Genomic DNA, 12,974 nt, shown 5'->3' with positions numbered 1-12,974 from the left:
TTAGTTGTATATTGAAACAGTTTATTTTTGATTAAAGATATTGAACACTTCGGCGAAACAGCATTGTATAGTTAGCTTCTTTTCTAGTTTTTCTCGTCTTCCTGATATTTTTTTCACAGGCGCGAAAATAAAACAGAATAGACCACTTTTAGACAAGGAACGTAAAATACTGATGACAGGAAATTTGCTATAAAGACTACGAAACTACACTGAAACGGCTTCTACGCCTTAGTGTTGGTTTCCCATGGCATGGTACCACCTCAACCGCAAACAGGAAAAAGTCATACACCATGAAATTAGGCGCCGGCCAGCGTCATCCAATGCGGAAAAACTTCTAGCGTGGCAAGTGCCTTGCACAATGAAGTGCAACAAAGCGTAAACAACAAACATTCTTGTTGAATAATGAAGATGAAGTCTTGCTGATACAACGATAGGAATTCAAAGCGGTGCTATGCATGAAATAACGCATTATTGTTTGGCACTCTGTTCTAGCCGTCTGCTTGAAAAAACGATGAAATTATGCAAGGAAATTTAAGCTGAGTTTGGCTGAATGACGGATACAGTTTTAGTGTTGCTCAACCGTCGTGTCATGGCTTTTAGTTTCGGCTGAATTAAAGAGAAGTGATGGTTAAATTTATTACACTGTGATGGGATGTGGGGGGGGGGGGGGTGATCCTACTAACAAGATCTGGAGCAAGAAGCGATTTAGAAAGAATATGCGCTGTTTAATTTGACTACTGGCTTCGAATTCTTATATAAAAGTGCTATCTATCCAAACTAGACGTGCTTTGTGCACAAGAGTTAAACTCTGGAAGGCGGGGAAGGCTCCCATATACACAAAGTACACATAGTACATGCCAACAGACTGCGCCAGAGAAACCAGGCCTATTTTCGGTGACGTCATGTTATGCAACAGGCGCTTAGCAGCTTTAAAAAGGCAGTAAAACTACGAAAAAATAATTTCATTTGTTGGAAAAGTTTCAGGCTGCACATAAAGTAGTATCAGCTGTCAGCGGAATAGCATTGAACAAATACAGGGCATAGTATAGTATGGAGTGAATACCCTCCCCTCCCCCCAAATCCTGCTATCTGTCTGCCACGTTTAAATTCAGCTTTGCCCATCAGAAATCAAAATGTGAGATACTAGTTGCACTAATATAAGTAAACCACATTGAGATATAAATGGCTCTTTCATAAAGATCGCTCACGGCATCTTAGCTGTTTTTATTTTTGACGCATTTGCTTTAAACGAGATTCATGTTAGCTTACTCATTTGAAATATATCTAGAAAAGCAAACAAACAAATTGCGAACAATAAAAAAGAGAGCGGAGTCCGCTAGCTCTTTCGTCACTGATGGTTGGTTGTATTGTATTTGGTTTTCCTTTGAATGCAACGAGAATTGATAACGGTTAATTCATCGCAGTGTAAATCATTTTTATAATTCCAAAGATTAAAGAAAAAACTGTCGTCAATAGTAAGTCTGTATATTTATACATGTATTTTCTAATACTACAGAGAGCTTTTTAAAGATCTTCCTTCCGAAATGTTCTTTGCGTAAATCTTTTTTTAGCAAGCTGGTCAAGAAGGGTGGGAGTCAGACCTTCAGCTCAAAACCCAAGCATGACTACACATCATGTTATGTTCAGTTCCTATCAATCACTCCCACTGTGACCAATCAGCCGTTGAATAGCAAGAGAACCCATTCAATTGCTGTTGCAAAAAATGTTACATTCGAGAAGATTGAGACTGGTTTACAGTGTTTCTGATATGAGTAATACAAAATACTTTTCAGTGGTTATAATACTTGGCGGGGCCAGACAACTCTGACTCGACTTGCTATGACCGTGACATACGACAATTTATTTACCGCCATGTTGATAACTATTGACGTCAAGTAAACCATCCACGTAGTTTCAACCGTGGAAACGTAAAAAAATTCAACTTTGAACAGAAGACAGGAAAAACTGTGCTTGAAAACTTGAGCGAATTTGATCAATTTTTAGGATTACGTCTGAAACTAAGAGTCCTAAGAGCGTAGGATACGTACCAACTCGTAATTACAATAATTGCGTTTGGCAATGCGGAACTTGGCGGGAATTATGCTTTCAATTAAAAACGAAACTAATGAAAACAAAAGAGGTCATATTGGATCAGAAATGAACTGATAACGTGCTGCTTTGCGGCATAACGATAATATTGTCATCGTATCTTTAGCCAAACGCACCGTCAGTTTCTATTTTTAAAGAAATAGTTTTCCACACAGACCGGGCTCAAGTGCATTTGTCGTATTTAAAACCTTGTGTTCTTATTTGAGCCGGCTTCGAAACAGAAGAGAACAATATAACATTTCCCTTTCCTATGAAATTGCAAAAAAATACCTATTGTGGGCGGAAAACATTCTAAGATATTGAATGCCTATTGCCCAATCTTTTAAGTTCTGCTGGCATAGTTTTCATCTTTTAGAAATATAAAAACTTATGCAAACAAGGTTACCTGAAACCATCAAACAAGCGAAAAACCGAGAAAACTCGTCCAGGGAAAACTGAGATTGAGGCAGTGAAGGGCTTTCCAACGTCTCATTTTATTCGAAAACGAGAAACAAGGTATATATACTTCGGTTTTCCGTCATATAATTAGTGTTTCAGGGCTCCTTGTAGATGAATTAGAAATGCGTGATTACTGTTTGCTTGAGTAACTTCAATTTTTTTTGTCATTCAGCAAACTTGAAAAGAAACTAAAGTGTTTCACTAAATCCCGTATTCACAACAGGGATGGTTCTTGTCTCAACCGTTGTAAATTTGCCAGAAAAAATCAACTCATTTCTATGTTAATATAGCACCCTTCAAAGGCCATTACCTTTCTTTAGAAACATTCCTGTTTAGAAAAACTTTTGAAATATGAAGTATTTAATGTTTGAACGAAACGACTTGATATATTTACTCAAACAGGGCTAATTAAAGCGAGAGTTTACTTTAGCGTTCGAAACGGTTTATACAACGTGGCATTTGTGTTTTGAGTTGAAGTAACGGAACATTTCAGAATAACAGTTAACGTTGTTTTAGAGTTGTTGCTTTGGGGTAGAATGGTTTCCCATAGAAAGAAAATGTTACAGCAAACAATAGCCGTTTAAGAATAAATCACTGTGGTCACGTTTTCGGCTAGTATTTTGATTTAGAAAGAATTTTTTCTGCGTTTATTTATTCAGCGAAACAGGAAAAAAGCTTGAAAGCAGCTGCGGGGTAGCGAAGCGTGGAGAGGCGAACACAAAAGCACACGATATTAAATTGTCTTTTGGAAACAAAAGCGTTCATCCTTGATGCTAAAATTCTAAGGGTCGAAACGTGTTAAGACAAAGCCCTCAAAAAGGAACTCGGTTGCTTTAAGCCCCCAGGCGAACAAGACGAAAGCTAATTTCAGCTAAAATACGTTAACAATTGTCTTGTTGGAAATGTTTTTATCACCGAAACTGCGAGTTGAGAAGTCTCACCAACTTGCAGTTTCCTAACTATCACAGAATTGTTTCGAATTACCTAGTGCGTATGAAAGTTCGTTAATTAATCTCAAAGATGTTTTTTTCCCTTTTATTGTCTACGTCGTATTTATAAAGCGCTTTGTTCTTTCAACCGTGATAGGTCCATTATAATAACAAGAGGCACATGATCACTTGTTTTCGAAACCGCCAACCAGTTTTGACATCATAATAGCTTGTGTTCTGTGACGCACGTCAGTTGTGAGCAGAGAAGCGTACTGGTGGGACAAGGTTTTACTCCAAGCTTTACAGTCCACACATCAAGTGAAAAAAATCAAGATTATCAGCATTTCTTGAAGTGTTACAGGTGAAATCCCGAGATTTTTTAAGAGGAAGGAGCAACGCACACAGAGTGGCGTAAGACAGAGATTAAATATGATGGTAAGTTTTCGCGCCGAAACTGACATAATTTACACAACTTTCCGACCGTGAAAAACTTTGGGTTTTTACTCACTCGTAAACAGGATAAAATTTGCTTTCGTAGCAGCTAGATAGCACACCTGCTTTCCGGAGCTCTTGATAGCATAGCCAAAGCAAATGTGATGGCCATTTTACAGAAAAATTTTCATACCCAAAATAGCTGTTGTTTTGTGTTAATGATCTTCATGACTACCTGAAGCGTGTGGTATTTTTTCCTGTTTTAAACAATTTTTTCCATTTCTCAACCTAGGATCTTATATTCTTAATGCACTTGCTGCAGAGAGTAGAGGAATATTCTTTCTTACTCAAAAGGCGCCAAACGGTTGTTTTATTCAATATCAGAAGTGATGTTGGACGGACAGCATGTTTATGACTGACTTACGGAATTCACGCATGAGCGATTTCTCTATTCATAAAACATGTGCAGTCAATGGAGTGTAAAATTAATTACCTGCAGCACGCCAAAATAAGAACATAAAAAGCCGTTACTTCACTTCATCCCGGTTGTGGTCTCCTTCTCAAACCTGCGGTTTTTACAACTGGCACGAATTGAACATTAACTTTACTAGACTGCAATTTGCTACTTTTAATTTATTCACAAGTTTCTATGACTAAAGCTGTTACGTACAACGTTGCCACAAACGTTTTTAAACTTTCTGGAATACGAATTCTAGTTCAGTTAACCCTCCAAGACTTTGATATCTATTATTGATGTGAAGAATTTGCAAGTTGCTTACTTACAAAACTTCAACAATATCGCAAAATAGGATTAAATGATTTAAAGGGCAGTACGTTTGCCAACGTTGAGGGTTTAATTCAAGTTTTTGACTTTATTTATTTTCTATTTTCTTTTGAATATTAAAACCGGTATCGTCAACATTATTATGACCCTATTATATATATTTTTTCTTTTTTATCGAAGGTCAATCTAAATACCTCCACCTTGAAGTATTGAGTACAAATAATAGATTTCCAATCTATAGTATGATGTAATTGTATATTTAAAAACTTATTCAAAAGAAAAACATTGATTGAATTTTTCTAAATTTCGTGGGAGTGCGCGCTTCAAAGAAAAGGTTTTCTTTAAAAATCAACAAAACATAGAGGAAACTATATGCAAAACAACAAAAGAGAATGAACAGGAAAAACTAAAATGGTCGGCTTTTGGTATTGCAGTTTTGCGTCGCTTGGAAACCAGTGTAAATACCGGTGTGTAAACATATGTATAGATGACTCATAGTAGAGTAATTCCCTTGAAATAACCGATCAATATGCCCTATATGGACTCCAGTATAGAAATATAAGTAGTTTCCATTTGTTACACTGCTTAGTTATAAAGCACTTTTGATATTTATCATATTGCGTGATCTCAATGTGATATATTGGCAGTATTGACTGACTTGTAAGATCATTTCCTCCAATGTCTCAACCAAGTGCAAATTTTTAAACTTTTTAAAACTATTTTTGACTTAAAATAAAGCTTATTCATAACATCTTTCGTTTAGAAACTAATTGTTAGTTATTTTTGCTAACCTTGCTGTCCGATTCTTGAGTACTGGTCGGTTTTATCTTTTGGCATGTTATCAACTTTTAAGAATATTCAAATAGAAAAGCCTTTATCGCATGTTTTTTTTAACAATTTAGGTTCCCGGCCGCTTTTTTTTTTGTTCGCATTTTTATTGACGTCTATAAGCTAAAGATATAAAATTCCACAAATTGAAATGAGTTTCTAAATAAATGGAAGCAGATTGCTAGTATAAATCAGAATGACTCTTAGAGAAACGAACAAAACTATCATTTCCATCTTTCACCTCAAACGGTCCTTTTTGCTTTCCAATATATTTTTTAATGTATTTTTGATTAATGCGTCTTTTCTTAAGACACAAAGTTGAGCAGTTTGGAAACGTTTTGGAGCGTCTAGAGAAAAGAACGAATTTCTTTTCTATCTGTACAATTCAAACGGTCCTTTTCTGTCTAAAAATCTAAACTAGCTCTAAACTTTTATCATCTTTATACCGTTTCCAAAACATCTCTTGTGATATCACGTTATATTGGGACACGTGTAGTCAAGTATTCAGGTGACTTTACTCGCCGAACTTTTAAAAATATTGATACAACTTATAAGAGCGGTGACAGTGTAACAACAAAAATAATACATTTAATTTAGGAAGAAACGCATATTGTTGTCATTTGCAATATCCAGTTCCCTTTTTTTTTGTTCAAAACAGAAATATCAAAATGATAAATTCAGCGCAGGCACGTAGGCTTTTTTATCTTTTCTTTTCTTTGACAAATATCTTGGAGATTTATCTTTGCTAAGCAATACTGTTAATTATAAGAATGACCTAGACTTTATTCTACAATAAGATTTAGATTTATTTAACCCCGACTTTGTTTATAAATAGATTTACAATCAATTAACAATGTATTATTTGTTGTTTTACGTAAATGCTTCAATTTTAAACTCAGCGCCATAAATACTATATTTAATTAACACTAAGACTTTGATCGAATTGTAAAGTTCACATTTGTGAAACTTCAGGAGAACTGTTTACTAAGTTGCCATGGCAATTTATCAGAGTATTTTCAAGTGTAATTTTACACAGTCACAACATAACAACAAGTATTGCACCCTGATAAATTAAATGCCATTTTCAATTTGACGAGGACTAAATTGTTCACAGACATCATTGAAGCAGCGCGGTCATTATTTTGTAAGGAAATTTGTGATATCACCAAAAATAGCATGTAAAGACACCCTGACACTGTTGTCAGAGAAGTAAAAAGATTTTCTTTTTAGTCATGGTAAGTCTAATTTTATTTATGTCGTAATATTGTGTATAAAAAGTACAATTTACTAGTGTAAAATTTCGCTGTCACTTTTAGCAAAAATATAAGCATTTGTATGGTTGATAAGAGCTCCTTGCTCCTACAAATCAGTGTGTAATACTTTTTCACTCACTTTCCTGATTGGCAAGATCTTGGGTGGTGATACTGGCCCCCCTCCGAGTGTAGCTATTTCACTCTCTCCTGATTTTTGGGGGAACTGTAGGTAGAAACAACTAAAGAGCCCCTTGCTCCTACAAAGTCAGAGTGTAATTAAAGGCTATTTTTCACTAAAACTATTTCCTGATATTTTGGAAAGAGAACTGTAGGTTGGATAACAACTAAAGAGGCCCTTGCTCCTACAAAGTCAGTGTGTAATTAAAGGCTATTTTTCACTAAAACTATTCCTGATATTTTGACCAAAGATCTATTGGTTAGATAATAACTTAAGTATAGATTAACCACCAGAGGTAACAAAAATGATTTGTGAAGGAAATGAAAGAATATAAAAACTTTTAAAAACAAAAATTCGATAAAATGCCTGCAAAGCCTTTCCGATTCCACTTAAACCTTCTTTATCTGATTGAAACTAGGTAACGTAAATAAATATTTTCGTAGACGAATAAATTATTTGAACAAAGAAAATATACGTCATAGCTTTTATATACCACACTTGATCTTCCGATCTATCAAATATCACTTTTAATCAATTATTTAATTTTTGCATTTCTTTACGTGTTGCGTCATTGCTGACGTTTGCAAAGTCAGTACCGACTCAAAATGATCCGGAATCACAACAAAAAAAAAACATTTGAATGTATTTTTTGACAAAAACATAAACTTTTATCTGAAGCTTACCTGAAAACTAAGACACTTCCCTTAAATTTTCAGTTAGCTGATTTACTTGGAATATCAGTAACACTTTCCATGAGTTTTTAACATTCATTTAAGCCAGACTGATCAGTTGACAAAAGTAAATTATTGTACCGAACTTATCTTTTAGTTATTAACACTTTGTAAACACTAGTTTCACACAAAGCAATTATTTTCTGCTCAGATTCAGTTATTGTAAGAATCAATGTTTTAGCTACTTTTGCACGTACCACAATTTTAACACGCAGTCTGATGGTTTTTAACCAATCAGAATTTGACACGTTTCCTGTTTTTGTTGTTCTTTTCGCTTCTCCTTTTACATGCAAAAAATACTCGATGAATCAGAATAAATCTTCTTTGTTTATATCCAGACAGGATCATTAGATATATTACAACACTATACACATGTAAAACTACCGAAAACAAAACATGACAAAAGGGGCAACCGATATTTGTATATTTATTTCTTAATAGGTTTTCTTTGTCTAATACTATTTTCGTTACAATTCACACAATTAACCAATTAAATTGTTTTCATGTTTTACGTAAATGTATTACTATAAAATAGCCTTTCATTTGCGGGAAGATTCACAGTGTCTTCACACACAAAAGTGATCGTGTTCTGATCTGCTATCCAATACAAGTGACATTCAAAGTTTCAAACTCATTTGTTTCTTCTTTTGCCATGCAGGCATCAACCATTGAAAAGGCGACATATGTAAGACCACAGTTCAACTCTGTAAAGGCAAAACAGCAAAAAGAAGCAATGAAGACCAGAATCTTTACCTTCACGGAGGAGGACTTGTATAATTGCCTGCATCAGAAGAGTGGAAAAGTTGAGACAATTAATCTTGAAGAGCCCAGGAGTAGGAAATTGGAGGAGAACGGCGTGGGATCGCAGAAACAGTCTTCATGTAAGTTTATCTCTATTTGTTCTCAGTTTTTATTTGTTTGTTTATCAGTTTAGTGGAGAACAATGTCACCTATACAAGGTAAATATAATATACTAATTTCACTTCAAAGCGGTCGGTTGTCTATAAGAACAGCTTCTTCTATAAGGGGGTAAAACTATGTTTAACTAACTACAACTCAAGGCTAGCATTACAGTATAATGAAGCATTTTGAATGGAAAAGATCACCACGTGTAAAGTTTCCTTCAGTAAATTTGCATTGCGTAGAACAATGTCACATGTCAGGATTTTAAGGGTCACGGTACTGAATACGTAAATATAATGTGGTCTAGATTTGGAGGTAAAACATTCATATAAAACATTTATATAAAAGTTTGGTTGTTTGTCAGTTGTTAGGAAGGGTGTCAAGTTGAAAATACCATTCCTCAGTTAACTGAAATTTCAGGCGATCATTTGTTGTAATTTAACGCAATACAAACTTTCAGGTAAGACTAATGGAAGGTTTGCCGGTGTAGACATCAATAGATACAGATAGAAGACAAAGTGCCCTGATCATTTCAATCTTTTTCTCTAGTTTGCAGAATTTGTAACAAGGTATACACAGTCCGCTGTCCAATTCACTCATCCAGCAACACACCTGACCCGAGCTGCCCTGGGGACTGGGACAGCTATGCCATGAAGTCATTCCCGGATGTGGTTCAGCTTTGTAAGTCCAGCATCCCAGGCAAGAAATACGGCGTGGCTGCTAAGCAACACATTCCTGTAGGTACATGGATTGGTCCTTACGAGGGAAAGAAAATCAATCCAGATGAGGTCAACCCAAATATGGACTCGTCTTACTTATGGGAGGTACGAAGCTAAAACATATTCATTTAAACATGTTAATTTATATTCCTTAGCACTAAAGCATAGCAAGATGTCGTATCACTAAGGCTTTGTTTCGATTTACCGATGTACTGAGGGAGGCTTTACCAAAGTGAGTTTACTCAAGTCCTACCTATTATTAGACTTTTGTCAGTCTTCTTCTTCTATCAATTACTGGACTTTAATTAATGACCCTCTTTTTTTTCTTGACCCTCAAAATCGGCCTGAATTTCAGCCTTATTTTCTGGCTTAAATTAAGGCTACTATGAAATACCTGTATATTTTACATTACTGATATTCTTGCACACCTCCCAAACTTACTTCTTCTGTTATTACTACTTTTTTGCTCCCCCTTCTTCCTTCTTCCCTTTCACTTGCCCAAGAGAATCACTTTTTGAAATCGGTCCTCCTTAATTTCAGATCTACAAAGATGGCCGACTGTTGTACTATCTTGACGCTACAGACGAAGCTACCTCCAGCTGGATGCGATTCATAAAGTGCGCTCGTCACAGGAACGAGCAAAACCTGTTTGCTTTTCAGTATTGTGGCAACATCTACTATCGAGCATTCAGAGACATACCCGTGGGGACAGAGTTACTGGTGTGGTACGAAGACATTTACCCACAGTACTTTGGGATCCCGATAAGCATACACGACTTGAACTCAATGGGTGAGTCTGAGTACACTGCTACTGTTTAAAAATACTGATATTGCCCGGTGGGTATTTATATTAAATTAAACTGTCGAGAAGATTTCGGTTGCAGGCAACATTTTGAAAGAATGGAAAACACGGCTTAAAATGAACTGTTTGTTTGGGAAGTGTTTGGCGCAGGATGACAGTTTCGTGTTACAAGCAATAAAAAGTCGAGCGTTTCGAAGAATTCCGAAAATTCAAATGAAAACTAGTACTGTTGAAAAGATTTCGGTTGCGGCCAAAGTTCTGGAAGTAGTAAAAACACGGCTTGGAATGATCTGTTTTGTTTGGGAAGTGATTGTTGCAGGATAAGAGTTTGGTGTTATAAAGCAATAAAAAAGTTTTTCAAAAGGCGAGCGTTCTGGAAAATTCCGAAAATTCACAATCCTTCGCTGATAAAACTTCCGAATGGGAAATGCCCAGTCGTAAAAAGGGATGTTGACATTTAGTACTTGTTAAGTTTGTTGTTGAATGTTTCTTTCTTTTTCAAGTTCAACAACAGTGTAATCTTTTCATCTTCCCACTCAAATTGAGATATTTTTAAAATAACACTAATTTCTAATTTCTCTTCAGGTTCCAGGCCTTACCCAGTGATGGCGCCGCCATACGCAGATGGACAACAGGTTTCCCCCATTCCTCCTCCAACGTCCGCTGCTGTTAGACAAGCATCTCCTCAGCTGCAAGCACCGAGCCAGCGAACATCGCCACGTGACTCGCCACAAGCAAGAACCGCGCAAACTCCAAGCGCAAAGGAAAGAGAACTCCAAGCTAGCAAAGAAATCCAAAAAGAAAACGTCAAACGAAAACACGAAGAAAATGAACGCAGCAACATTCCTAAGAAGATGAAGGTGCAAACCACGCAAAAGACGACTGACGGCCCAAAAGAGATGCTACGGAAGTTGGAGGAGGCACGCCTCAATAACAAGAATGATCTCCCATGCGAATGGCCTCGAGTCGCAGACGGAGAATTCATCTTGGAAAATGGCGAGCCAAAGATATGGCATTGTGGTCAATGTGACAAATCTTTCGCTCAACGCAACCTGCTTCAAATGCATATGTGTTCCAGGAATCCCAACAGACCTTACCAATGCGGTCACTGCGCGCAGGAGTTTTCTCATCCTAACGAGCTGCGAACGCATGCTGTCATTCACTCTGGCAAAAAGCCATTCAAGTGCGGATTTTGCTCGCGAACCTTCGCTGGAGCCACGACTCTTAACAACCATGTGCGCACCCATACAGGAGAGAGGCCCTTCACGTGTAACAAGTGCTACAAAACATTTTCACAAGCATCACAACTCAGCAAGCACAGGAGGTCCCTTTATGAGTGTTTCGCTTGAGAACGGTTTTGAAGTGAGTTTACTAAGAACAATTTTAAGATAGCATCTCTGACCACTTCATGACTAACAATTTCAATAAATTAGTGTGTATGGAGTTTTGTCATGTATATATATACCATGCTATAAAAAGAGAGCCTAATATTTTGGAAGCACTTTGAACAGTGACGAACTTTTCAGATTGTAAGTAGTTTGTGTTTCAAAGTAATGATTTCGTAACGTTTCTAGTGGCGTTTTAGTCACACCAGATTTAAGATGAAATATTTAATATTCAGTCATTATATACATCCGTGCAGTGTTATATTCCAAACGATTCATGTAACTGAGACGAGAACTAAAACGGCAGAGAATGCCTGTTTGTTTTCTTTTTTTTTGTATTAACAAGTTGAGTGATTCTCAAGCTACAAAACTTCTTAATTATTAACACATTTAACTCTTTCATTATCATAGTCAGGTGTATAAACATCGCTTTGTGACTGCTTCTAACCTAAGCTTGTGAAACTTAGTAGGTTACAAAAATCTGTTTTGTGTATATGTAATTAATAATTTTAGACAAAGGACTGTCGTGGAATTGTATTCAAAATGCTTTAAACTGACAGCAAAGAAAAACCTGTGGATATTTTATCACAATCTTAGAGATGAAACTTCCAAATACAAACATTGCTTCACCAGGCGAACATTACTCAGGAGACTCCAATTCAAGCCTTATTTTTTGACACTCGATTCTTGCGATGTTTCGTTGCCTTGGAGACGGTAAAGATACAAATTAGTCAGTCTGACTAACTGTTGACTACATCGCATCATTAGTATCGCGGAGAACTTTCTCCAAGCTAAAAATAAATTTTAAATGATTAAAATAGATCTTGTTGTAGCCTCCTGAATAATGAGCTCATGGTTATTTTAAGTTTTTCTTCTAGATATTCCTAAACGTTTTAGACCAAGTCTAGTTGCGTCATAAGTACTCTCGTATGTGTTCCTAAACTGAAAGCGAGATATATTTATAGATATGTACATATATGGAAAGAGACATTTTTTTGTACACTAGCCTTTCAAAAAGGTGCGTTACCAATCCATTCATTTTAGTGAAGTATCTTTACTTGTGTGTTTGTAAAGTATTTACCAAATAAAATTTATTTGTGTTCGTTAATTGTCTGAACTCTTTAATTTGACCGTTTTTGGTCAAGTATTAAAAACAAGATATACTGACCGTCCAGCTAGGTCTCTGAGAGCTCCTGGGCACTAGAATGGCAGCGTCTTGGCGGGCGTCCGTTTGTGATACAGTGAAATCGGGGAAAGAAAGGGGGAAAAAAAAAAAAAAAAAAGGCGAGGGAAGCCCTGGAACCGTTTACTCGAACCTCCAAGGCAAATGAAAATTGGTTCGAGAAATTGAGATAAAATTGCAATGTTCGACCGAATAAAGCAATTCCATGAGAAGCGAATTATGGTTCGAGTTATCAGGAGGTTTAAGAAATTGGAATTCCGCTGTAATTTTTGTGTGATGGGATCAAGACGCAACTTTCAA

At 36.3% G+C, this 12,974-nt stretch overlaps 1 protein-coding gene across 3 annotated transcripts; it reads left to right on the top strand.

Moving 5' to 3' along the window:
- Positions 1-3,679: 3,679 nt before the first annotated feature.
- On the top strand, positions 3,680-12,599 carry LOC144651740 (putative histone-lysine N-methyltransferase PRDM6). Of its 3 annotated transcripts, none has more exons than XM_078511714.1 (5): positions 3,680-3,911; positions 8,341-8,563; positions 9,135-9,409; positions 9,845-10,094; positions 10,692-12,599. In XM_078511714.1, the coding sequence occupies exons 1-5, from the start codon at positions 3,906-3,908 to the stop codon at positions 11,453-11,455; spliced, it is 1,518 nt and encodes a 505-aa protein (XP_078367840.1). In that variant the 5' UTR covers positions 3,680-3,905; the 3' UTR covers positions 11,456-12,599. The 3 variants fall into 3 exon arrangements, with proteins under 3 accessions (XP_078367840.1, XP_078367856.1, XP_078367848.1); XM_078511730.1 differs by lacking the exon at positions 3,680-3,911 and adding an exon at positions 6,630-6,755; XM_078511722.1 differs by lacking the exon at positions 3,680-3,911 and having other exon boundaries at positions 8,335-8,563.
- Positions 12,600-12,974: the final 375 nt, after the last annotated feature.

Source organism: Oculina patagonica, chromosome 1 (assembly GCF_052425735.1).
Source record: "Oculina patagonica isolate OP01 chromosome 1, crgOcupat, whole genome shotgun sequence".
NCBI classification, from domain to species: domain Eukaryota; kingdom Metazoa; phylum Cnidaria; class Anthozoa; order Scleractinia; family Oculinidae; genus Oculina; species Oculina patagonica.
The sequence above is the reverse complement of the archived record's forward strand: the minus strand, read 5'-3'. Positions and strand labels throughout refer to the sequence as shown.

Excerpts from the sequence above, each read along its gene's own strand:
- LOC144651740 (XM_078511714.1), top strand. Across the intron at positions 8,564-9,134 it reads ATCGCAGAAACAGTCTTCAT|TTTGCAGAATTTGTAACAAG; the intron begins GTAAGTTTATCT and ends CTTTTTCTCTAG. Across the intron at positions 10,095-10,691 it reads ACACGACTTGAACTCAATGG|GTTCCAGGCCTTACCCAGTG; the intron begins GTGAGTCTGAGT and ends ATTTCTCTTCAG.